This window comes from Microtus oregoni, unplaced genomic scaffold, assembly GCF_018167655.1.
Source record: "Microtus oregoni isolate MIOR12 unplaced genomic scaffold, Mior012 000000F_ref0000247, whole genome shotgun sequence".
NCBI lineage: Eukaryota > Metazoa > Chordata > Mammalia > Rodentia > Cricetidae > Microtus > Microtus oregoni.
In genome coordinates, this window is record NW_024543059.1 from 49,211,800 (window position 1) to 49,239,647 (window position 27,848).

Below are 27,848 nucleotides of genomic sequence, written 5' to 3' on the forward strand. Positions count from 1 at the left end.
AATAGCCTTACTAGATCATTATATTAAAAGTTATAGTTTCTAATTAAAATATTTGGTATGGGCTTTTGTATAGTGCCACTTTAATTGTATTTTAATAAATAAAGCTAACCTGAAGATCTGAGAGTAAAATAACCCCACTGTTAGCCTTACAGACCATGTAATGGTAACACACACCTTTAATCCCAGTTGCCATAGAAACCGGGTGGTACATGCCTTTAATCACAGAACAAGAGAGGTTATATTATGGGAGGAAACAGCTCTCAGACACAGTCTCATTCTGAGATTCCTGGAAGCAGGATCACCATTTCAAACTGAGGTCAAGGTAAAAGTCAGTGGCTGACTGCTTTGCCTTCTGGGTCTTCAGGTTGAGCCCCAATTTCTCTCTCCGCGTCTTTATTAATCATGCTTCACTTTCGTTAGGTATTCTTAGCTAAGAGCCAGTAACTTTGGCAGTTCCACATGGATAAAAGACTATTTTGGTCCTTAGCACAGAAACAACAATATTAATAGATTTCCTTTTAAGTAAAAAATACTCTCATATATGGATTCATTTATTAAAGTTTTAAGTCAGTATCGCAGACGGTGAAGCTTTGGGTTTCTTAAATCCAGCATTGGTTGCTTGATGGTGGGTTTGGCATCCAAAAGTGCTGCTTCACTCTCAGTGGTTGGAAATCTTTTCTGATATATCAAGGGATATTCCTTCTGAAACTTAAAAATGAGGAGAAGAATATTAGAAACTCTTGAGTATTATTTCCCTAGATGAAGTTTGTCAAGTATCTCTTCATCTGGCACTTACCACTCTCTGCGCATTTGTGAAGGTAATGTTATAAAATCTTCCAGACTCCTGTAAGTAAAATTCTAGGATTCTTTTCTGTTAATTCTCACTCTAAACCCAAATCTTTCTCTCTGATAAAGCCTATGAAGGCCAAAGGAAGTTGGTGCAGTTTTTATTTCTCTCTTGAATTTCTCAGGCTTTGTGCTTTCTAGAGCGATGTAGTTACTGAGCTTTAGAACTGAGAGAGTTTTAATCAGTGGTAGGGATGAATCATTCAGAGATATTATATCATAATCCAGATTTTACATAAGCTTTCCCAGATTAATTCAAAGTATAATTATACAAAATACAAGTAAAATAAAAGAGAATCAACTAATATTATAATTATTTTAAATTTAAGATAGAGTAAAATGAAATAAGCACTAATTCATACACTTTAAGAATATAATAAACAACAATATATAAGCTACATATTTAAAAGTTAAAATTTTATCTCAAAATGTCATTAAAAATAGCAATTCCTGATCTCAAACTAGAAAATATTTGTAAGATGGAGTGTGCATTCTTGTACCTGCTTCAGTTTTTTTCTTTTCTCCTTTGGAGGCAAGTTTTTACTTCTAATAATATTCTCCAAAAGTTCTTCAATTGCAGCTTGAGAAGTTGAAACTTTCTGCTTATCAAATTCTTGAGTACTAATTTGCTTACAGTAAGAATATGTTGGCAAAGGAACAACTTGTTCATCTCCAGGATTTTTAAACTGTCAGTGAAGAAACCAAAATAGTGAAAATCTGTATGTTCTGGTTTTATTTTTCCTATGCATTTTTGGTAGAATCTAATACCAATTATTTACCCTCAATAAAACATTCAGTGTGTTTATAAAACAATATACAGTAGAGCAAGTGAGCAGGATCTAAATCCAAACCCTACAGCATACTAGTGTACAATGCCAAATTAACTTCAGGTCTGTTTACTCATCATTAAAATGAAGATTACATGAGAAAATGTACACAAAAGCACTAAAGGTAGCTATTAGTCTCACTCTTAATCATGGATTTTATTATTTGAAGTATGAAACATAGCAATCTAAATGGTGTTTTAATTCAGTTTACACCACTAATATTTTGACTTGGTAATGAACCATTGATCCATTGTTTTTGAGAACTAGAGGACAATCAGAGCCCATGTATTTATGGATATTGAAGTTTAAGGTACAGTTATATTTATGGTAAGTCAGTACAATATTATAATAATATACATGAGAAAAAGCACGAACAAAATGTGCTTGTCAGCCAATGCCTGATTATGGTGGATATCTGCTGCTTAGTGCTTTTTTCTTTTTCTGATAACTTTTTCCCATTCTATGTATTTTAGTCTTCTTCTTTTCTTCAGAATGAATTCTGCTTTAACTATATAGAATGTATCAGAACTCTTTCCATCAAACTTACTCTCAGATTTTCAAAAAATGGACATTTAGCAGCACTAGACAATCAAGGTTCCATATGTAGGGTCTGAGGAGACGGCTTAATGGGTAAAATGTTTCCCAAGCAGGCACGAGGACTTGAGTTTGGATGCCCAACATCTCCTAAAAACTGGGCAAAGAAGCATGTTTCTGTAATCCCAGAGCTGAAGGTGGAATCATGAAGTTTTGTCTAGCCAAATTAATGATGAAAGGCCAAGAAGAGTCTCAGTGCTGTGTGAATCTATAGGCTCTATATATTCCTGATTTAGTGAATGTTTATGTGAGCTTATTTGTATCCAATTTGACTCTTAAATTTGCTACTAGTGAATAACTAGTGCAGAGATATTTTTAAGGTGAAAATACCTACATGGCCCTTTCGAATGTAGTCAAGATGCTGCTCCACAGCAATCTGTAAATAAGTGGGTACTTGAAGAATTTCCTGGTGATGATCCATTAGGAAAGATATTAATCTTGAAGCCAGAAGCTCATCAAGATCCACTTCTTCAGCACAACACAGTACACACCGAGAAAAAGTATGTATAACCTATAAAATGATGACAACTTAAGAACCTAAGATTTCATATAAATGACAATATAAATAATTTCCAATTTGTATTACATGATGTGTGGGGACTAAGTGATAAGCAGACTTCAGTTTAAAGCGTGTGGAAATAATTTATTATAGTTATGAAGGAAAGAATTCTATTATATTACAGTACTCTAAAAGGAATTTGTTATGTATTTTTGTTGACAGATTTCCAATGAAGTATGTTTAGTGGGTTTTCCTTTCATTTTTATAGTTTTATTAATAAATACCATGGGTTCTATTAATATAGAGATATAATCCTTAAGCCAAAAGCTGTTAGAGAACAGATACTTATTTTATTAAACTAATTCCAAAAAACCACAAACCAAAAGAATATATCACACATGGAATACATAAAGAGGTAAAAGTACAAAGAATTTGTATAACACTGTTTTCTCTAGACAAGGTCAGGATTTTAGGGTTGTTTTGTTTTTAGTTTAACTAACTTTTAAATACAAATACTTGGCATAAAATAAAACAGCAATGAACTGACCAATCATACAAACAAATAAACTAAGAACTTAACCTGCAGAACTATTAAACTCTATTTTGTGCTTTGCACACATGACTTTACTTTCCTGGGGGTTCTTTGTTTTCTTTCAAGTGATTTAAAAATACTTTGTATTTTATTTTACTGTTGAAAGTTTTTATAACAGAAGCATTATAAGATAAAAGTATCATATAAGCAGTACTTTCAAATAGCTTGATCATTTTTTAGTTAATAAACCATGATGAGAAACATTATAAATCCATTATAAGAAACACTCTCCACCCTCTAGCCTCACTGCCACACACACACACAAAGCACACTAATAAAACCTCAGAGATGGGGGACCAAGAGGTGAATGACCAGCCAGCCAGCTAAGCACCCCACAATCTAGGCCCTCGGTACCAGGGCAAAAACTCCTGGCCGTTCCTCGACCTGTCTCATCTTCATTAGCCATCCAGCAGGCAAGTTTCCTACAGATAGGCTGCTCCAACAACATTGATGGAACCCTGTAAGCTACAAAGCCCACTCCACCCCAAACCAACCCATTCCCTGCAACCTCAGAGGAACTCTGAAATACAGACTGCAAATGCACACAGACCAAGAAGTGATTGCTCAGACAGCCAGGTGGGCACCCCACTCTCAAGGCCTTTGGTACCAGGGCAAAACCCTGGGCACCTCCCTCACCTGTATCAGCTTCACTAGCCAGGTAGCAGGCAAGCTCCCTGCAGATAGGCTGCTCCAACACCCCCATCCCATCAACTGGACCCTGTCAGCTACAAGGCCAGTCTTTCCCCAAACCCACCCATCCTCTGTGACCTCAGAGGAACTCAGAAGCACAGGCTCCAACTGCACAGAGTGACCAAGTAAACAGGCCAAGAGTGACCTTAGTGGCTGCTGGAGACAGAGACAGCGACTGTACAGAGCAGCTCCTTAAGACACAGCCAGCAACTGCAAGTATTGAACCAAGAGGCAAAGACACTGCCAGCACCAATTGGAAGAAGAGATGGGTAGGCATCAATGTGAAAATTCATTTCAAAAAAAGAAAAAGCAACATGGTAATGCCAGAACCCAATGGTCATAAAACAGGAAGACCTCATCATCTTAACCCAGAAGAAGCAGAAGAAAACCATGTGAAATATAACTTTATGAAGATGATAGAGACTCTTATAGAGGAAATGAAAAATACCCTTAAAGAAATGGAGGAAAAGACAAACAAAAAAAAAATGGAAGAAATCTATAAATCTCTTAAAGAAACTCAAGAAAACCAAGAAAAAGCAATCAAATGGGTAAAGAAAACAGTTTAAGACTAAAAAACTGAAATAGGGGCAATAAAGGAAACACAAACTGGGACAACTGAGGGAGTAGACCTGAGCCAGAGATTCTTGTGGGACAAAGCACAAGCCAGGGACCTCTGCAGGAGTGGACCCAGACCAGGGACATTTACAGAAAAAGGACTGAGCCAATGACCTAGGCCAGAACAGGCCTGAGACAATGAATTCCACAGGAGCAGATTCAAGGGAGCAATCACTGAGGGAGTAGGCTGGAACCAGAGACCTCTGTAGGTCTGGGCATGAGTCTGGGACCTCTGAGGGAGTAGGCAGGAACCAGAGACTTCTGTGAGTCTGGGCTTGAGTCTGGGACCACCAAGCGAGTAGTCCTCAGCCAGGACCTCTGACAGAGCAGATCCATGGATGCAACCTCAAGCTGAGTGAAACAAAAGAAATAAGAGCAACATCACCCTTCACAATTGCCACAAATAGCATACAACATCTCAGAGTAACTCTAACCAAACAGGTGGAAGACTTCTTTGGCAAGAACTTTAAATCTTTGAAGAAAGAAATTGAAGAAGATACCAAGATCCAAAACACTGATGACAATTTATGTTGGAAAGGCTGTTGGGTAAAGGGAACATTCATGCATTTGCTAGTGGGAGTGCAAGCAGGTACAGCCCCTTTGGTTATCAGTGTGGTGATTTCTCAGAAAATTAGGAAACAACCTTCCTCAAGATAGGCAATACCACTTTTGGGTATATACCCAAAGGATGCTCAATCTTACCACAAGGGCATGTGCTCAACTATGTTCATAGCAGTTTTGTTTGTCATAGTCAGAACCTGGAAACAACCTAAATGCTCCTCAAGCAAAGAATGAATAAGGAAAAGGTTGTATATTTACACAATGGAGTACTGCACAGCAGAAAAAAATGACATCTTAAAATTGGTATGCACATGGATGGATCTAGAAAATATCATATTGAGGTAACCCAGACCTAGAAAGATAAATATCATGTGTACTCACTCATAATTTGTTCTTAGACATAAAGCAAAGAAAACAAGCCTACAAATCACAATCCCAGAGAACCTAGGCAACAATGAGGACCGTACGAGAGACATATGTGGATTTAATCTACAAGAGAAGTAGAAAAAGACAAGATCTCCTGAGTAAATTGGGAGCATGAGGACCATAGGAGAGGGTAGAAGGGGAGGAGAGATGCAGCAAGGGGAATAAGAGAAAAATGTATAGCTCAATAAAAAAGATAAAAAAAAAGGAGTACAGCTGTAAACAGAGAATTCTCCACAGAAGAATCTCAAATGGCCGAAATATACTTAAATGACTGTTCAGCATCCATATTCATCAGGGCAATGCAAATCAAAATGACTCTGAGATACACCTGTCAGAATGACTAGTTAAAAAACACTAATGACACCTTATATTGGAAAGAATGTGGAGTAAGGGGAACATTCTTCCATTGTTGGGAGTGCAAACTTGTACAACCACTCTGGAAATTAGTATGGTGGTTTCTCAGAAAATTGGGAATCAATCTACCTCAAGACCCAGCTATACCAATCTTAGGCATACACACAAAGGATACTCAATCACACCACAAGGACACTTGCTCAACTATGTTCATAGCAGTATTATTCATAATTGCCAGAACTTGGAAACAACCTAGATGCCTCTCAAACATCTACCTCAGTCCAAAATGGCCAGGCCGTCTCAAGGAATCTCAGAATGAGACTGTGACTGCTGTTTTATAATCCTCTCTAGTTCCAGGATTAAAGTTGTGTACCACTGGAATTAAAGGCATGCACCATGTGATTCCTATGGCAAACTAGTGTAGCTATTGAGAGTAACAGTGTCGGTCACACTGCGGTCTATAAGACTGACCTTACTCTCTGATCTTCAGGCAAGCTTTATTTATTAAAATACAAATGAAATGCTAGTAGTACACAAACACACACAAAGAGAGAGAGGGAGAGAGAGAGAGAGAGAGAGAGAGAGAGAGAGAGAGAGAGAGGATTCAGGGAACATATGGAAGAGGCAAAGGTCAGGGAAAATTTGAATGAAACAGTCTTTGGGATAGGACAGGACTAATAAATTCATAAACTCACAGCAATAGTTGGCTGCAGAAGATCAAACCAATCAACATTTCAGCATTGAGGTGGAGGGATTTTGAAGCCCCATTCATACTTGAGAAGCTATAGACAGGTGATGACTATTAGGGGAAGAAGAGTCAATTTTCTTTAGGAATTTGGCCCAGGTAGGCCGATGTTGTTCCAGTAAATGGCCTTATAGCCATGTACATATGGGCATTGGATTCAACGAGTTATTTAAAAATGAGAATATAAAGTTGGGGGATATATATATATATATATAGGGAGAGAGAGAGAGGAATAGGGAATAGATATAGTCAAAACACATTATATACATGTATGAAATTCTTGAGGACGATATATAACATAGTAAAATTATATTTAAATCAACTTACCAATGATCTTGTACCCATTTCTTCATGAAGTTTGGGCATATCAACATTTTGACTCATTCGAGAAATCATGCGCATTAAGAGTTGAAGCTTTCTACGATTTGGTGGGGGAAGTAACAAACAACATAACTGTAGAGCATTGATGGCAACTCTCTCTAAATGAGGCTGCAGCAAACCTAGAAGGGAAAGTGACCCCCATTCCCCAAAAATCATCAGTGATAATAATTTTCAAATAAATAGAATGTGCAGTCATATAAAGTATGTCATAAAATACTGTAATATATTGACAGTATTTTCCTTTTAATTAAGAGTTACAAATTTCCATTCTCTAAAAGTATAGTAAGATAATCACTATAACTTTACAACCTATTTCTAAGTACTAAAACCCTTCATTTATATATAAAGTGACACGGAATAAGTAAAATTAAAGGAAAAGAAATTAAGTGCTTTAAGTAGGGTAGAATAAACATTGGTTATGCCATCATCAGTCTTTTATAAAAATTTCTTTTCAAGAAAATAAAAAAGCAATTTCAGACAAGAAAAGTCAGGAATACAAAGCAGAGTTAGTAAACATTAAACGTTAACATTGCATGCACTGAAAACAGCCTTACTTTGTGTGCCAGTCAACACAGAAGCAGCTGGAAGTAAAGAATTCTCTGAAAGTTCTATTGTGCTTTTGCACAGTCTTTTATTGATTGTGGTACTAGACTCTCCGAGCTCACTTTGCACACTTGCACTGCCTTGGGCAACATGTGGTTTTATTATAATTTCAGCCACTGGTGTATTGATATATCTATTCTGTCGTGTACTACTTCTTAAAAGCAAACTCTGAGATCTACAAAGCTGTTTTGAATTACATTTTTCTGTATATAACTCCCCTTGGTCTTGAACAGTCAAAGCAGAGCTTCTTTTAATACTAACACAGTATGACTGCTGAATATTTTCTTCTGAGTGAAGATTAAATAGAGATTTCTGTTTGTCCATTGGTACTAAAGGTTGCTTATTATTTTGCTCTTCTATGTTCAGAAAAGACTGATAGAAGATACTGGATGCCTTTTTACTTGAATTCCCTGACATGTCTATAATTCCTTCCAAAGAAGAACACCTTGGTTTGATGTTAGAGGACAGGGCATGTGTATTACTTAAGCCTATTAAATTATGACAGCTTCCTCCCATTATGTCGTTGGCACTAGCTCTTCTGTTTCTTAAATTAACTAGCTGCATTTTCTTGGCATATCTTTCTTGAAATCCTTGATCACTTCTTTGCAGTCTCTTAGAAGAATCCAATTCTTCACTGCTTTTGTCTTTGTGAAGCAGACTCAGTAGCAGACATTCAGTTGATTTGAAGGAATTCAAATTGCTTAAATGATGGATATTTGAAGACCGTGGATCATCATGGATTTTATGTATCCCACTTGCTCTATCTGAAACTGTGACGTAGCCACAAACAACTACCAGAAAATGAAACAAAAATTAAGATGCAAGTGCAAGACAGTGAATAAAAATAAGACAAAAATAAAGTTAAAAAAATAAGCATCACTATTATATACACTGTTAGTAGAGAACACATAGAAGTTCCTTAATTTGGAAGCCTCTTCAGTAGGACTCATGCAACATTCAGTTATAAACATGCAAGACTGACTAGTAATATTTAAATTTATGATATAAATTATCTAAAAATTAATTTAACAGCCTAATTAGAAGAATTGAATCAGGATAAACTTGAAAATATTTGTTTTTAATCCTACTAGTATTTAAAATCTTTCAAATATAAGACACCTGTATATAGAAGCACGCATATAAGCATCTTGGTGTTCATGGGAAGACTGGTTCCAGGGATGCACATGAACAAAATCTTCACATATATAAAATGGCGCTCTATGCACATACATATAACATAGTCATTTATTTAAGAGAAACCCTGTCTCAAAAAACAAAAATCAAACAAACATACAACAAAATCTCTAGATTACATATATAACTAACACAAAGCAAGCATTATGTATATGTTTATTGCTTACAGAAAATGACAAGGAACCCCACTTTCCGCAAATTCTCTGTAGCTACATTGAAAACAAAACATTTTTGAATCTGGATTGGTTGAGTCCAGGAGTATGTAAACAGCACATGAAGACTAGTGACAAGGGTACCTATATTTGGTCTCTGTTCTTGGTTACTGGCATAGAAATCCTAAAATCCTTGGAATTTTCTGAGTGATCAGTATTGTTATTCATGAGGAGCAATTTCAACATTCATGAGTTTGTGCTAACGTAACTCACGGCTTAGCCACATAAAAGCATTACCTACAACCTCTTGGAAAGGAAAGGGGGATGGAGATTGAGTTTAATAGCATAAAATGATAAGTTAATCAATCATATCTAGCTAATAAAATTTACTTAAAATTCTGAAACAGTGAAGCTAAGGCAGCTTTGGGTTGATGAACACACAGATGTTCAGGTGTTTTCCTGAGAGGGTACAGAGCCTGTGTACCCCCACTCCTTCCATGTGCATTTCTTCTTTCTGTCTGTTCCTGAGTTCTATCCTTTTTAAAACAAAATATCAAACATAATTACTTTCCAGGATTTCTTGAGAGAATTACAGAGGGGTTCAAATAAACATTTTAATTGGTAATTGGCTGAGCATAATTGTGGGAGCACAGGGAACTTAATTGTTGCCAGAACCAGAAGTAAGAACAGTCTTGTGAATCTGAGCCTTTCTCCTGTAAGATCAAGGCTAAGTCTCGGAAGCTGTGTCACAACTACATAGCTATATGTTAGTCGATCTCAAGGCAACTAGTGTTACAGCATATTTGAACCATTTGAACTAGAATATAGTATTTGAAATAGTTTATAGCCCACCACATTCATATTTACCATGTTTTTAGACTTTTAACTTCAAGGAAACTTAAAATTTTAATAGAGTAAATTTAAGTAAAAAGTAAAATTTATACATACCCATAATGTTCACAAATAATTCATAATATTTAAATGTAAGTAGAGGTTCAGGGAGATCTAGAAAATAATCTGCAATTGTTCTGAATACATCACGTTCAAATCCAATATAAGTTGGATTGTTAGTTTCATTACTTCTTGGCCCTAAGAAGCAGAAGGCAAAAAAACTTGGGCAAACTATATTTCAATTCAATTAAAAGTACACCTAAGTTTAAGCTTGTACTTCATGAGGGAGGTATGTTTAACAATTCATGTTACAATATATACAGTTCATCAACTCAGGTCTCATCATTTCACTGAACATCACTTTAAACAGCCTCTGTCTGTTATTTTGTTTTAATATTTTTTAACATATGAAAAACTATAAGAAAGAAAAATTTATGATATATTTTAAAATCATCAATTATTTTAGTGAGATTTTGTTGCAATTTATTTTGTGAAGACAAGAATAATACAAATAATTCTAAACTATCTTTTGTATGTCAGTACTTTTATGAATAAATTTTACTCTCTTTAAAATTCTTAATAATTTTAATATTTTTCCATATTACTTTTTAAACTTAAAACTACTATTGAATCATAATTATTAATTATTGTTGATCTATTAAAAATATAAACTTCTGTACAAGTCTAGTACTCATCAAGGGGAAGTAGGAACATATTGCCATAGAATTATTTGCTCTGGTGCTATAGGAATTCCCACCACCAGTAGCCTTTAAGTTACCTGCCTACTTGGGTGTGGCCTATTACACTATATACGCCAAAGTAAAGCGCTCATCTGGCCTCTCTTCTAGCTGCAGGGTTTGGTTGCTATTCCCCTTTTCAGCAGCAGATTGTGATCTGCGAGTCTACCCCTAAATAAATAACTAGCTCAGTTCTGAGCTTTTTAGTGTTTCTCTTCACTCTGGGGTCTCTAATTTAGCATCTATAAACTATGTCCTGGGACTCTTTCCTATAAAAGTCTTCTGGGACATGGTTTACAAAAAAGATTCAACTGCACTGGAGTCTTGGGAACATCTCCCTAGTGAAGGAAATATGTACTCATTGCTACAAGCTGCAACATTATACAGTAATTACTCAGTCATCTTTTCACAAGCAACTTATCAGAACCAAGAGATCTGATAAAGGCTAAAACAGAAAGCAAGGCTTTTTGGCATTATTGCTTTGTGGATAGTCTTTTGCTGTAGATTTTTCACTGTAGCTGACTTCCCTTTCTGTTACACGTTGGGGAATTAATTCCCTAGTTCAGAACAGTTTCCCACTGCCAGGTCTCCATTTTTCTTTTCTACATAAACAGAGATCTGCTTTCCTGCAATTATCTTTATTAGCAGGCATTTGGTCAGTGCTTAGGGTCCAGGTGTAGAGCATTTCATTTAAGATATTCACTGATCTCCAAGGATATAGAATTACTGCTTGCCTGAGCTGCTGCTCTGTTTTACCCCACAATCACCCACCAAAGAGAACAGCTGATAACAGCACACCGAGGAACCCTGGTTCTCCCCCTTGTCTTTACTGCTTAGGTGTGTACTCAAAACCCATAAGCCCATAGAAACTGCAGCATCTGGTGTAGGAGTTATCTGATCTAGAGCCAAGGCTTCTACCTGTTTATGTAGGTTGCTTGGTTACCTGATTACCTGATGCATTCTGGGAGAGGAAAACCACGGCATGCTAGAAATAAACTTTTTAGCCCTTTACTGACCACTAAATATGTAGGACAGCATACTAACCTCCCTCTAGATTTCCGTGATTATTTAATTACTTTCTTAACTAACGTTCTCCATTGAGGGGAAGCCTTGTCCTAGCCATGGATCTGTGTGTACGTAAAATTCCTTATCTGACTTTCTATGGGGCAAAAGAACTCTGCCCTTGGATCTGCTAGGACTTGGGAATTGTTGGTGTTAAGGATATATATGACTGGAAACATTTGTAAAATGGGTGGAACAAAGAACAATGAGAAACGATAAATTGAATAGAGAAGAATAAAGGAACAAGGATGGGCAGTTCTTGTGAGTAGACTTCTTTACCCTCAGAATTTTAGCCCCCCCTTTAGCTACTCATAGTTTCTTTAGTTGAACCCTGAATGGAAGTCTTAAGAGCTAGAACTTTAAGGCTACTGCTAACTCATATCATTGAGTTATCCTTACCAAAATCCTTTTTTTTTGAGCCAAATAAAGTTTTTTTGTCTTTCTGTTTCCAACTTGTGTATGACTACACAAGTTGTAAGCATACACACTCCAAAATGATTAAAGAAAACAACAAATCACAAACATAATACTTTAGAAACTAATATTGAATTTTCTAGAGCCCAAACAAGGTATTTTTCTAAAGCAGACATAAATATTCTTAATATACAGAATATTAAATAATCTGCAGTACAATTTCTAACACAGAAAACACAGGTTCACTAGCCATAAAAAGAAGAATTTATAGTTAGATAATTGAGGTTTGAGTTCAGATAATACTAATTTTCATCTCTGGGAAAAAAGTTGTAGGTAGTATTCTTCAGACTAATTTTCAAGATTATTCTTCATATAGACCAGTGGTTCAACCTTTCTAATGTTGTGACCCTTTAGTAGAGATCCTATGTTGTGGTGACCCACAACCATAAAATAAATGTCATTGCTACTTCAGGACTGTAATTTTGCTGCTATGAATTGCAATGTTAATATTTTTGAAGATAGAGATTTGACAGAGGGAATGTAACCCACAGGTTCAGAACCACTACTATAGACTCTAGATAACACATTGCAATTAACTAAAATCCAATAAGCTATATACTTATTATCATCTAGGTACCATAAGAGCTGGGAAGAGAAGGAAGACAGAAATCTCTAAAGATGGAAGATAAATGCCTCTGAGAATGCTTATCTATGTTGTTAATCATGAGGCATAGGAGAGCAGGACAGTTGAGTAGGGAAGATAATCAAAAGTCCATGCTTAAAAACACAGGCTCTTTATCTAATTCCACAAATAAAATGTTTTTGTAACTTATTAATATAATTGCTATTTCTTTGGCTCTTCTGTTATTTTGACATACAATAAGGAATATAACCTTTGACATTTACAAAATTCCATTCCATTTCCAAAAGTGGTAACTTTAAAAGAACTTCAACGATCACTAAAATTTCTAAAATACATTTTAACTTTTAATGACTTAAACGTGTTGTATAATATTTTAATTTCATTTTGAAAATAAAGCCTGTTTGAGTCAGAGGGCAGAGCTAGCCATTAGCTGACCAAAATTAACTGCAGAGGTTTGGAGGACTGTGAACAGATGTGAAACAGGAAGGCAGGACTGAGAGAGGATCTCAACCCTTCTGGATGGAGGAACAGAAGAGAAAAAAAGTTACTGGTCGCTGTTCTGCTGCTTCTCTGATCTTTCAGGATCTTACTCTAATATCCAACTCCCGATTTTTATTGATAAAGAATAATTAGATAAATGTATTATGAAAGCAAATACCTTTGCAAATTTTTAAAATATATTTTGAAAGCAGGAAGAATTTTGTAAACCAACTATCAATGTTTACTAAGAAAAAGGTTGAGCAATAAAATGCTAAACAGTGGTTTGTAAATAACTAACAGCATTTTCTATTAATACATCCTATGAAGTAATCTACCTTGGGAAAGTATGAACACGGGCTTTATGAAACTTGGATTCTGATTTAACATCTTCTACTCCTATGTTGCTTCTTATTTATTTATTTATTTGTTTGTTTATTTTAAGTTTTGGGGGGCCAGGTTGTCTCTGTAGCTTTTGGTGCCTGTCCTGGAACTAGCTCTTATAGGCCAGGTTGGTCTCGAACTCACAGAGATCCACCTGCCTCTGCCTCCTGAGTTCCTGGATTAAAGGTGTGCACCACCACCACCTGGCTTGTTGCTTCCTTTCTAAACTGCCACCTTTAAGCCTATAAACCTCATGTCACAATCACTGAAGTTTAGATTTTTACCTATGAGTCCTTTCAATATCTATAAACCTATGAGTTTATGACTTATTTGAATTGAACCATAAATGACAGGTTCTAATTAAGAATCATTATTTACACTGAAAATAAACAGTTCCTAATCAATTCTATTTGACTATTATTTCACTCATAATTTCAAATATTTTCTTCATTATTGTTAAACACTTTCAATATAATATACTACACACACACACACATTTGTGGTTTAACTTACAATTTGCAAGGCACTTCATAGCCGATAATACCCAGTGTGGAAGATCCTCTAGATACAAAAATCAAAAAAATGTGTATTAAGTCATAGATGTTTTATGATAGTATTTTTTTTAAATATTATACATGATTTAGCACCAAGGATTTTTACCAGCTGAGCTAACCACTGGTTGAGTACAGATTAATATATTAAAATACAAAAAAAAATTGAAAAAGTTTTAAGTATCTTGAGCTTGATTCTATCTATGATACTTAAATCAAGTAGCTACTCCAAATCAAGAATTAATTAAATGAGAAAGGTCTATGTGTATATAAACTAATTCTCATCTTTATTTATTCCATTACTTCTCTTTAGTCCTATTACTATGGTACATGACTATTACTGATTTAGGTGAAGCCTCTGACCAAAATTAACATTGTCTGAATATTGGGGAACTTTTAATTTAATTTAATTTAATTTTAAAAATTAAATTAATGTAGCCTTGGAAAGGATTCTATTTTCTATATCTGAGTGTCTACATTGCCCTATGAAGCCAACTTTGGTTACCAAGTTTAAAAATATCCCCAAATTTTTTCTAAACACCTACCTGATTTGTCTTGTAGCACAACCACTCCATGCTTACTTGTGTTGGACATGTTGTACATTATATATTGAGGAATTACTTCATCTGGGTTTATGAGGTCTTCTATGGATGGTACACCTAAAATGCTTTGCAGACTAAAAAGAAGAGTATAAATATTTTTTCTTTATAAAATAAAGGAATAGAATATAAATGTGAATATGACTTGCAACAAACAAAGCCACCAGAGTACTTTATTTTTCTCTTGTCAAAAATTCAAGAATTATATTTACTATTTACTTTTACATATATATATTCTTACTCAACAAAATTCAGAGGAATCCAATAAAAATCTCAAACTACAGTGATGACTTTAATTAAAAAGGTGAAACTTTTCTTTGTGTACTGGATCTGTACCAAAATCAATTACTAAAAAACATACAAGCATATTAAAACTCTAATTTTTAAAAATAAGGTTTTTATTCATTTGAAGATTTGGATGAAAAAATCAAATTAATAATCCACATACTTAACAATCTTAACTACAGCTCAATTTTGTCTTACTAGGTCATGATAATATATCTCCAAACTTCTTCAATATCTTCTTGGCTTATTTCTCTCTTGTCAGCTGAGTTTTCTTTGTGTTCATTGATTATCTTCTCATGATTTATGTTTTCTGTATTTTCCTTAAGAAAAAAATTGTTTTGATTTGTTACAGTCTGATGTGGGATGTCATTGGATATATGTGTTGCTTTTATTAGTTAATAAAGGTGCTTTGGCCTATGGCATGGCAGAATATAGCCAGACTGGAAGAGAAATAGAGAGAGTAGGTGGAGTCAGACAGAGACCATGTAGCTGATGAAAGAGACAGACCCCGACCCTTACTGATAAGCCACAGCCTCATGGAGATACACATATTAATATAAATGGGTTAATTTAAAGTGTAAGAGTTAGTTAATAGGAAGCCTGAGCTCATTGGCCAGTATGTAATTAATATAGTTTCTTCTGTGATTGTTCAGGTCTAGGAGGCTGGAAAATGAATGAGCAGTCTCTATTTACAACAGTCTATACACAAAATAAAGGAAAGTGGAACACTTTAAACACAGGATTCTTTGCTTGTTCTCTCTCTCTCTCTCTCTCTCTCTCTCTCCTTCCTCCTTCCCTCTTTCCTTTCTTTCTTGTATCAGACTAAATTTAACATTTGCTGTCTTCCTTAATGGATTTCCACTTTATTTATTGAGTCAGGGTTTTTCATACTTGTAGTTTTATTAGTTAAAGTGTACTATGGAGTTACAAAGTGTGTGAAAGAAATGGGAAACATAGCAAAGGTTTTAAATTTTGCACCTATTCCAACACATCCAAATCAACTGCTTATCTATGTACTTTATAGTTTGGTTATCATTATAAAAGAGTAGTGACAGAGACAAACTGAAGAATTATATAATTATGCAGCTATTGTTTAAATAATGAGTATACTGCAAATAACCCATATTGAAGTCAGTCTCTAACCTGAGCTTACTAGGTGATGCAACCTTTAAGAGGCAAGGTCTGGTGCAAAGAATCACAGGTAGCAGTCTTTTGAAGCAGCTAGCTATTGGTACCCCAATCCAGGCAATTTTCCTTCTTTTACCTTCTATTTTCTGTAAGTAGCTCCCTCCCTTCCATGCTCTTATTATGATTGCAGTGCCTTGTCATAAGACCAAAAATAACAGAGACTCGAGAATATGGACTGAAACTTATGAAATCTAAGGTTTAACTTGCTTACTTGGAGATCGATTCTCAGGTGTTTTATCACAGTGGTGGAAATCTAATTAATACAACAAATAGGAATAACAAATGACAAAATATTAAATTAGAGCAATCCTTTTCCTTTTTAAACTCATTACTGAATTCAGCACTGTTTCTGTAGGTTCCAAATGCATTCACACATTTTTTAAAAAAAGATTTTAATGTAAGGGATTACAAGATTGTCTTCAAATATTAAAGCATCATTTACTTTTAACAATCTTATTATGAAACATGTGACAATTCTATTTAAACTACTGGTTAGTGAAAGGATATTTTACCTGAGAGAAACGTAATCCATGCTTCTTAGGAGTTTTACGAGCTAAGTTTCGCAATTTAAAAATACTGTCTTTATCTTTGGAAAAGTACTCTTTGCTTGTTCTCCTGATTTCTGTATGTCTTTGTGGAAGAGTTTTAAGTGGAGAAGTTGCAGGAAATCTGGTTTAAAAATAATATGGAATGAAATAGGATATGATAAAAAATAAACTTTTAGAGAACATTTGAAAAGTCACACAAAGAAATTGATTTAATTACATTATCAAGTAATGAAGATTCTACATAAGTCAATATTACCAATAAACATTTAAAGTATTTTAGTGGTTTCCTGCTTTCTTTAAAATGCTGTGCACATTTCAGTTTTGCTTGTATACAGTACAAGGCTACAATCAGGATTAGTCTGGTTGAAAAAGTAATACTTACATATAAATAGCTCTAGAATATTGTTTTGTATATCACTTTAAGAAAAACATCATAGTTAGGCAAGGGTGGCACACACTTTTAATCCTAGGACTCAGGAGACAGAGGCCTGTGGGTTCAATGCCATCCTGGTTGAGAGGACAAGTTCCAGGACAGCCAGGGCTACACAGAGAAAATCTGTCTCAAAAAACAAAAACAAAAATCAAAAAAAAAAAAAAAAAAAGAAGAAGAAGAAAGAAAGTAAGAAAAAAAAAGAAAGAGTTTGAATATACTTCCAGCCTTTCGACAGTTTGTCTCAATTTTAGGATGTAGTCTCTTTCTTCTCTTGACTATGATACATTTTTTATCATCTTAATGTGAAATATTTCAATGGCACAAATAGAACAGAATATAAACCAACATGTATATATGCAACAATCAAGCAATGAAGTTGTTGATATTTCACCAAACACTTCTGCATTTTTAAGTACAAGAAAGTCCTTAGCCTATTTAAATTTTTAACCCTCTCTTAAAGGAAATAATAAACATCTTTTTTTGCATGTGTGTGTGCATTTAGGGTTTCAATAAATATACTTGTGTGTTTTTCTTTTTTGGTATTTTTTAAATTACACATTAAATTCATACTTAACATTTTAGTGGCATTAGAAGCTCTTTCCTTGTTATAATATAATTTTTAGATTATCCCATATAAATTTTATTTTTCATACTGAGGTATTTAAAACAGGTATAATGTTTTGCTTTGAAGAATATTTAATTATGTATCTGTATGTAGGTATATACATGTGGGCGTAGGTGCTTTCAGAGGTCAGAGTCATCAGATTCACCTTGAGCTGGGAATTGAACTCATACCCTCTGAAAGAGCAGTGTGTGCTTCTAAGTGCTGAACTATCTCTCCATCCCCAACCTTTTTTTTTTTTTTTTGAAAAATAGTCTCTAGTCCAGGCTAGTCTTAAACACCTATGTAACTACGAATAATTTTAGACTTCTGATTCTGATGCACCTACATCCCAAGTGCTGGAATTATATCTGATTAACACACCAAATGAGAAGAACAACAAATGACAAAAATATTAAATTATACAAAAGCATCCTTTTTCAAGTATACCTCATTACAAACATTGTTTATGTAGTGTCGATGGGATTACAAATACATTTTTATCAAATTTCTATCTATGTATTAATGTATTTTCTTTGCATGTAATTGTTTTAGACCCAATTATCAGGTGAGGAAATCTTCTCCCCTTTTTTTCTCTGAAATGTCTTAGACCTTTATCAAGATGAATTTTAGAGTTTGCTTATCTTACCTATAAACATGGTCTGCTTTTCTATTTCTTTTCTTTTCAGTAATAATTTTATAATTTTCCCTAATAACATTTCATATTTTTTGAAACCTTATTTATGGTCACTTTATAATTTCTGTTTTTTTAATCATTGTACAGGTTGGTTTCGTGCAGCAACTTGACACAAGCTATAGTCATCAGAGAGGAGGGGACCTCAGATGAGGAAATGATTCCATGAGACCCAGCTGTAAGGCATTTTCTCAATTAGTGATCAGTGGAGGAGGGCCCAGTCCATGGTGTGTGTGCCATCCCTTGGATGGTGGTCCTAGATTGTATAAGAAAGCAGGCTGGGCAAGCCAGTAAGCAGCTCCCTTCCATGACCTCTACATCAGCTCCTGCCTCAGAGACCCTTCCCTGTTTGAGATTTTGTCCTGACTTCCTTGAACATCAATGCTGAAGTGTAAGCCAAATAAACCCTTTCCTTCCCAACTTGCTTTTGATCATGACATTTTATCATAGCAATAGAAAATCTAATAAAGGATATTCATATTGGAGGAAGAAATATACGGATTAAAGTACTAGGTAGTATGACAGAGTTTAATAATTCCACCATGTTTAAAGTGGAGAAGGGACTAATGAAGACAACTATAGGGAAGAATGTCACTCGTTTGGTAACAAAACAAAAGGACAAAAACTTAGGTTAAAGATGACAGTTGCTATAATTTAAAAAAAACAGCAAGAGAGAGATGCCATCATAGGACAGGGTTCACATGGAGGGTTTATTGGGGGAGGGGAATAAAAAGGGAGGAGGAAGAGAAGTGCAAAGGCCTGCCTCTTTGGAGGAGTGGCAGGAAAGCATCACAGCATACATCAGGGCTCACATGGGAGGTTTATTGAAAGAGAAAAGGGACAAAATGGGGACAGAGACAGGACAAAGAGGGGCGGAGGGGTGCAGAGATCAGTCCCTGGGACAAGAGTGGAGGAAGAGAAGATGGGAAGTGAACAAAGCCTGCCTTTTACAAGGGAACAGTAGCAATGTGCACAGCGGGGGTTTTGAGTGGCTTCTGTGAGGACCCTAAGGACAGGCCAGCACAGATGCCTGAACACTAACAATAATGTCTCTCAATTTGCTATATTTAAGTTTATACCTAGTAGGAGATTTTAAAAAAAATGACTCCAAAGCTTATGGTACATTTATTTGAGATGTTTGATCCTGGTAGGAAAGCAAGTAAAGACATAGAATGAGACACTGAAGGAATAAGGTCAAAGTGAGGATAGAGCCCATACTACAAAACTGTTGTGCTGTAACTAAGAAGGGAAAAGAGTGCCACACACTATTCATATGCTTGTTACTGTATGTTGAAAATCCTTTGATACAAAGGTATTGTGTTTTGTCCTATCTGAAACTCAGGTGAAATTGTATTCCTAGGTAATGAATACCAGAGTGGTTGGGTTTTTAAGATAGATTAATGCTTCTTTTGAGAGAGTTCTGGTTCCAGCATGACTCAAATACTATTACCAAAACATAAGAACCTTTCATGTTTGCCTCTTTGCATTCCTTGTCCTTCTGCTTTTCTGCTAGGCTATAATATAGTACAAGATGGAGCTAAGATCAGAAGATATTTGGAAGTTTATTAATTAGTATGGTAAGTGTATACAGTGCTTTAAGGAGAAAAAACTTTCAGAAAGATAAAGCAACATTTCTTGAAGTAGGGCTTAATGAATCCTTGCTCAGCTTTTTTAGATACTAAACTGGGATGTACACAAATAATTAAGGAGTTTCTATATCCAGTGGTTGATTTCTTGTTACGTATCTCTGTCTCCTCTCTCTCTCTCTCTCTCTCTCTCTCTCTCTCTCTCTCTCTCTGGTATATATTATATTGAAAGTGTTTAACAATAATGAGGAAAATATTTGAAATTATGAGTGAAATAATAGTTAAATAAAATTGATTAAGAGCTCTTTATTTTCAGTGTAAAAAATGATTCTTAATTAGAACCTGTCATTTATGGTTCAATTCAAATAAGTCATAAACTCATAGGTTTATAGATATTGAAAGGACTCATAGGTAAAAATCTAAACTTCAGTGATTGTGACATGAGGTTTATAGGCTTAAAGGTGGCAGTTTAGAAAGGAAGCAACAAGCCAGGTGGTGGTGGTGCACACCTTTAATCCAGGAACTCAGGAGGCAGAGGCAGGTGGATCTCTGTTAAGTTTGAGACCAACCTGGTCTATAAGAGCTAGTTCCAGGACAGGCACCGAAAGCTACAGAAACACCCTGTCTCCAAAAACTTAAAATAAATACATTAAAATGAAGTGCTGTGGTGGACCAAACCCAGGGTCTTGGGCATAGAGAACATTCATGACAAGCACTCTACCAATGCCAGCACTGATTTTGTTACATAAAATACTCTACCATTTTATTACATGTTATTATAATAATTATGTATCATTTAAAGGCAAGGACCCATGAATTTGTTTTGGAATTAGAGAATTTATGAAATTTAATGTCAATAATAACATCATTGAAACGTTCTGACTTTCATAACATGCACAAACACTAGTATATGCTATCCTTCCAACTTCTTGCTTTATAGTACACTACTTAACACTCAAAATTATGAACTTTGTAGCTCACAACTTTCAACCATACAGTTTTTCTACATAGTTTTTATTACTTAAGAGCAGCAATACTAGGCAATCTCTAGACCTTCACTCTGCCTCTCATCTAAATCTAATCCCACAGTCTAATAATCTTGAACTCTGTAGTAGACCACCTACTTCCATCTCCCCATTCCTCTCTGCTCCCATTTCCAGAAGATCATGACTATCTTCCCCTACACCTGCCCTCTCTACCCCATTCCTGTGTCTCAGTGATATGGAAGGACATCAAATAAAAAATCCACCAAGAGGACATTAGAATTGTTAACATCTAAACATCAAACACAAAGGAACCATTGTAGTTAAGATTTCTATTGCTGCGATGAAACACCATGACCAGAAAGCAAGTTGGGGAGGAAAAGGTTTATTTGGCTTTTACTTCCACAAATAGAACATCTTAAAAATAATGGTAGTAGTTAAATTGAATGGCATGTAGAAAAATCCAAATAAATTCATACTAATTACACTGCACAAAACTCAACTTCAGAACCACCAAAGACATCAACATAAGGCCAGATACACTGAATCTCATAGAAGAAAAAGCAGGGAATAGTCTTGAACTCACTGACACAAGAAACGTCTTTTGAAGAGAACATCAATAACATAGGCACTATGAGCAACAATCAGTAAATAGAAGCTCATAAAACTGAAAAGCTTCTGTATAGCAAAGATCACCATTATTCTGACGTAGCAGTGGGCTACAGAATGGGAAAAAATTTTGACCAACTAGACATTGGATAGATAGTTAATATCCAAAATATATATAAAAAAAACTCAAAATACTAGATGTCAAGAAAATAGATAACCCAATTAAAAAATGGGTACAGATTTACTCAGAGAATTCTCGATAGAAGAAACTCAAATAGCTGAGAAGCAATCAAAGAAATGTTCAATATCCTTAGTCATCAGGAAAGCACAAATCAAAATTACTTTGAGATTTCATCTAATATCAATCAAACTGGCCAAGATCAATAAAACAAAAGACAACACCTACACAACTCATTAGAACATGGAGAAGTTAAGCTGATGCTTACATAGATCCTTCACTTCCATGTTCTAGCATCGTTAGTACTCTGCACAATGTCAAAAGAGAAATGTAAACACCAACCTAGACACAAACCCTCTTGTAGATGGAGATTTTTCTCCATTCTGCAAATCCCACTTGACTGGTTCCTCTCTGACCACCGGGTCCCCACAGCTGCTTATGAAATAACCACTCTGAGGCTTAATATCAGTTATAATTGCTTAGCCAATGGCTTAGGTGTCTTACTGGATAGCTCTCTCTTATAAATTTCTATTAATCTATGTAACACCACCTGGTTGTGACTTAACAAGATGCCCTGGCATTTCAACTTCCCCAGCGGGTAGGTGGTATCTCCCTTCTTCTACCTTTTCTCTCTCCCTATCATTGTTTCGATTTCCTGCCTAGGTATATTCTTACTGGTCACTGCCTGAAACAGCTTTATTCATCAACCAATAAGAGAAACACATAGTCACAGCATACAGAAAGACATCCTACATCACCCTTTCATCTACTATGTGTCCTCCCTACAAGGTATGCTAGTGCGATGGAGGCACAAAACTTGTGGGAGTAATCAACAAAAATTTGAGACTAGATAAGCCAGGGACATAGGAAAAACCCAAAAACTACTGTTTTAAAACAAAACAAAACAAAAGTAGCAATAAAATGTCTTCTAATGACTTTCTGTTATACTCAAATATCAGTGCCAAGCTTAACTATCACCAGAGAAGCTTCCTCCTGCAGCAGATAGGAATAAATACAGAGGCTCACACAGCCAAATATTATGCAAAGAGCGAGAGACCTTGGAAGACACAGTCATAAATAGAAGGTCTTCACCAAATCCCACCCCTCAGGGCTCAGGGAATTCCAACAAAGGGAAGGTGAAGAGTTTAAGAGACAGATGGGATCGAAGACAGCAAGCAGTCAAGGCCTTCTAGATACAGCAGTACTGGCACATGAATTCACAAAGACGGACAAAACACAAGGAATCTAAACATGCCTCCATCGGATGGTCCTAGAGCTGAAAGAAAGAGTATAATCATACCCATTCCTAACACAGAAGCTATTTCCAATTGATAACCACTTGAAAATGAAAACTTAAGTTTTCTCCAAAAGGGCCTCCCTGGGAAAACAGAACACTCTTAAGGGTAGGATCCATGCCCAGCAGCAGATAACAAACATAAAGCAAATTCAACCACATCTTTGGAGTTTCTTTGTCTCATAATGTTAAGTCAAGACATTGTTTTGTTTTTCTACATTACAAGTCCTTTGCATATATATTATCACTTCCAATTTTGGTTTCAGTGGGATTCCTGGGTGCGTGAATGTGTATGTCTCAGCAACCATAGGAGTTTCCTGTACTTTTTCTTGTTTGGCTGTTTTATCAGATTTTAAATTATTTGTTCATTTATCTTATTTTATTTTATTACTATTCCTTAGGTATATTTTGTTTTCTAAGCAGAGAATAAAGGTTGTGAATCTGGGTGGGAATGGGAGAGAGGAAACCTTACTTAGAGCATATTATATGAAAAAAAAATCTATTTTCAATGAAAGTGGAAAGAAAGATCAACAATACCTTTCTTTAAAAAAAATTCACTATTTCTCTGAAAGAAGCTGCGATTGCTGCAAAAACATAACAAATGTGAAGCTACAATTTCAATGTAATTTCAGGTTTTTTCTTATTTGTGTTTAATTTTTCATTCTTGAAATTAAAACATAATTACATGATTTCACCCTTCTCTTTCCTCCCTCCAACACTTTTCTTGTACCCCTCCTTACTCTCTCAAATTCACATATATATTGTATATGAATATTCTAAATAGATCAATGCTTCCTGCTCAGTTCATATGAAGTTACTTGTATGCATATGATTTCAGGGATGACTATTTGGTATTGAATGACTATTTGGGGGGCTCTTTACCAGGGGAGACTATTTCTCTTAAGTAAAATGCTGAGAGCAGAACTAATTAGATTTTATAATTACACATCTATTCAGTACCTGAATAGTTGATTGTTGTCATCAAGGTTTTCCGATCCCCATCTACCTTTGATATCTTCAATCACATGATTCTTAAGAAATTTTCTTAATAGTTGAACAGTCTGTTGTCTTGTAACTTCAGGACCAAAATTACTATTATTTCTTAATAGATCATAAAGCCAATCTACTGCTTCTTCTGCAGTGAAACAATTGCTATATTTTTTTAAATGTTGTCTATGTTTTCTTAAAGGCATTCCTACTCGAAAAGATGTGGTTACTTCATTCCACTGTGAAGAGAAGAAAAATACCGTTCAAAAAAATCATACAAAAAAGTGAAATCTCATTGATTTGGGTATGTAGCCAGTTCTAGGCTAATTTTGACAACGTGAGTTCCTATCTCAAAATAACCAAAAGAAATAAAGAAAATTATTAGACAAAGAAAATTCTTTATTTCACGACTGATTATACTGTAAATATTCTTGAAGAAATCATCTTATCTGTGCTACATAAAATCTTTTATCTCACTAATTTATTATTAATTCTAATGCCAAAATAATATTTTCTTTGTAATAAGCTTTTTTACTATACATTCATTGAGTATTCCACTTAGGAAACTTAGGGATGAAAAGAATTGCAATGCACCTGTTTCTTAGTCCCTGATAAACATTTTCTGTTAGGTTTTTTACTTTAATTAACATTAATAATATGCCTCATATTCATTATTTAATTGTAAATCTCATAGTCTTATGAAGTTACTATTATTTCATTTTTCATATAAGAAAAAGGAAGCACAGATGGACAGCTAGAGCAAGATCATATATCTAAATAATGGTTCTCAACCTTCCTAATGCTGTGACCCTTTAATACAGTTTCCCATGAGGTGAATCCTAACAATAAAATTATTTTGTTGCCACTTCATAACTGTAATTTGCTACTGTTATGAATTTTAATGCAAATATCTGGTATGCAGTATATCTGATTTATGACCCTCAAAGGGGTCACAACCCACAGGTTGCATGTTAATTTAAATGATTAACATAAGCATTCAAATCCAGGTTTAGATGGGTCTGGCAGTGCAGGCCTGCAATTTCAGAGGTTGAGGCATAAAGTTTATTATGTTCAGGTCTTAGATGAGATGCAGAATGAGTTAAAAAACAACCTGCAAAACTTAGTGAAATCCTGTCCCCAAATTAAACGTAGAACGGATGCTATAAGTTACCCCCAAATCCAAACAAACAAATGAAGAAGCAATAGCAACAAAAGACCAGGTTTAACCAATCCTGTCTAGAATCTGTAATCAATAATTGTACTAGTCAAATAAAACTTCTGGCATGTAACAGTTATAATGGCAAAGTGCTTTTAATGCCAGGCATTTAGTATAGTATCTCTTATGAAAATCCCTGTAGTTCTGGGCATGGTGGCAAAGGCTATTGGATCTCTGTGAGTTCAAAACCAGCCTGTCCTTCATGGTGAGTACCAGGACACCCAGGGCCACATAGAAAGACTTGTCTCAAAACAAATAAATAAATGAAACAAATATATATATATATATATTATGTTCCATTTAAATATATATAATAAATGAAGTCATTGCACATTTAATTAACCTATGAATTAAAAAGTATTTGTTTTCTCAACTACCCTCAGTCAAATGTCTAGATTAGAGACATTAGCACTAAAATATAAAAGTGGTGGTATACAATGAATATATCACTTTTTAATAGAAAAAGTCATACATTAGAAATGAACTGCATTTCTTTTCTTCCCACACCTCTCTATTACTTACATTCAAGAAACTTTATTGAACTGCTAAAATGACATGTGACTCTGAACGTAAAGACACAACAGAACAGCTTTGAAATGCAGGGTGTTTATAAAGTCCCAGAGTGAAACGTTTAAGATTTGTTTAAGCTTTACTTCTTGTTTATGAATATTTGTTCTTTTCTTCTCTGTACCTCAATATTTTTATACTAATATTTACCATGTGGTAATAAAAAAGACTTTATGTAAAGTATTTGTAAGTATTTGGTGAATTTTTTTAAAAGTGTGTTTGTGTAACTTTCACCTAAGATAGTAAATTTTTAATGTGGCAAGATTACATCATTAAGGTACCTAACAGCACTAAATTTTGTCCTTTATATTGATAAACATAACCACCAACTACTTGCTGAGCAGTAGAATATATGTCAAGATCACCATGCCAGAAAGAGGTGAATTTTTAGTTCTTCCATTTACCATTTATGTGTCTTCTGGAGAGTCCTTTCTTTGAACCTTGGTTTCCACAGTGGTGAAGTAGAACAGGCATTTGTGAGAGGATAAGTTGCATGTTATTCTATAGACTACCACACATTCTCATAGGACATGTCCTACAAGCCCGTTGTGCCAGTGTGGAAAAAGAGGTTAGGTGAATCTCTTCGTGTCACATAACCAGAAGTATACTACTTTACAGGATAGAAAATCCAACTGCACAGCCCTGGTGACAACCCACAGAGGTTACTAAAAGTACTCTGGGTTTAGCTTCAACAGTTCTTTTCTAGTGCTACTTAGCATACATGTCCTACAATAAATTTTAAGGAGCCAACAGGTCAAACTGCCATGCCTGAACTTCTGATTTGAAACTTTAATTTCTAATTCAGGGAGGCAGCAAATAACACATGAAAAGTGACTAACAATCGTATTTGTGAATCAGGGAAAGGAAGACACCTGTGCAGCTGTCCTGCGGAGCCAGAAAATTGTGCAGCTTTGGGGCACTGCACTTTGGATCTGAAGCTGAGAGAGACCAGAGTGGAGTGTAACCAAGTGCCATTACTAATCAGTGTCCCTCAGTACCGTTCTCAGAAATCTGGGCTCCTTGTGTCCCTCAGGGTAGCAGATCTCTGGCTCATCAAGAATCCAGTATCTCTGAGTTCCCCTCAGGAAACCTAAATCCCACATATACCCAGGTCCCCAGGATCTCTTTGTCCTTCAGGAGACCTAGATTCCTGGTCCCTGTCCTCCAGCGATCATCCACGCTCTTACCAGCTTGGTGGCCCGGTAAGGTCCAAGAGGAGCACCCTGATCCTCCATGCTGTCAGTGCCAAGCAGAGTCCATAAAGGCGGCGGAAACAGCGCTGTAGCTGGAACCTTAGCCTGGTGTCCGGGTCTGCACAACTGCCGCGCTGCTGATTTGAATATCTCGGAGCGGAGCTGATTGGTGGTGCCAATGAGTCGCATGACGTGGCAATCCCTGTCTGCCGGGAGAGGGGCGGGGGAAGGGGAAAGAGGAGTTACTCTGACGCTCAGTCTGTGTAGGTGGTACAAGCTTTGTAAAGTCAGTTACTAAGTCGCTTAAGGGAACTGTGCACTCTAGAACCGAAGGAATTGTGTACCTCGTGAACAGTACAGCAACAAAACGATTCTTTCTTCCTGATTCTAGGGACTCTTCAACAATACTAATATAAACCAGGCGGGGCTTTACCGGGACACTGCACCGAAACGGGTTAGTGTGCTTGTTTCCTTTCGACTTCCCGCCCTGTCTTTCTTTCTCTCTCACACACATTTTAGTAAGAGCCATGGTTAGGGTCTAAGTAAAATAAATGTCACCTCCAATTCGTCTTCTTCCATGCCTGGAATGGAGCATAAGCAGATGTTCCTCTAAAAACTTGCCTTTAAGAAAATCTACTGCAATATCCTT

At 35.5% G+C, this 27,848-nt stretch overlaps 1 protein-coding gene across 1 annotated transcript; it reads right to left on the minus strand.

The window, feature by feature from the left end:
* Positions 1–310: 310 nt before the first annotated feature.
* On the minus strand, positions 311–27,280 carry Depdc1 (DEP domain containing 1). Its single transcript, XM_041654882.1, has 12 exons — positions 27,194–27,280; positions 24,197–24,462; positions 16,823–16,979; positions 15,321–15,442; positions 14,784–14,914; positions 14,201–14,248; positions 10,028–10,168; positions 7,685–8,524; positions 7,077–7,249; positions 2,602–2,778; positions 1,347–1,532; positions 311–708 (listed from the first exon to the last, which is right to left on the minus strand). The coding sequence occupies exons 1-12, from the start codon at positions 27,239–27,241 to the stop codon at positions 568–570; spliced, it is 2,430 nt and encodes an 809-aa protein (XP_041510816.1). The 5' UTR covers positions 27,242–27,280; the 3' UTR covers positions 311–567.
* Positions 27,281–27,848: the final 568 nt, after the last annotated feature.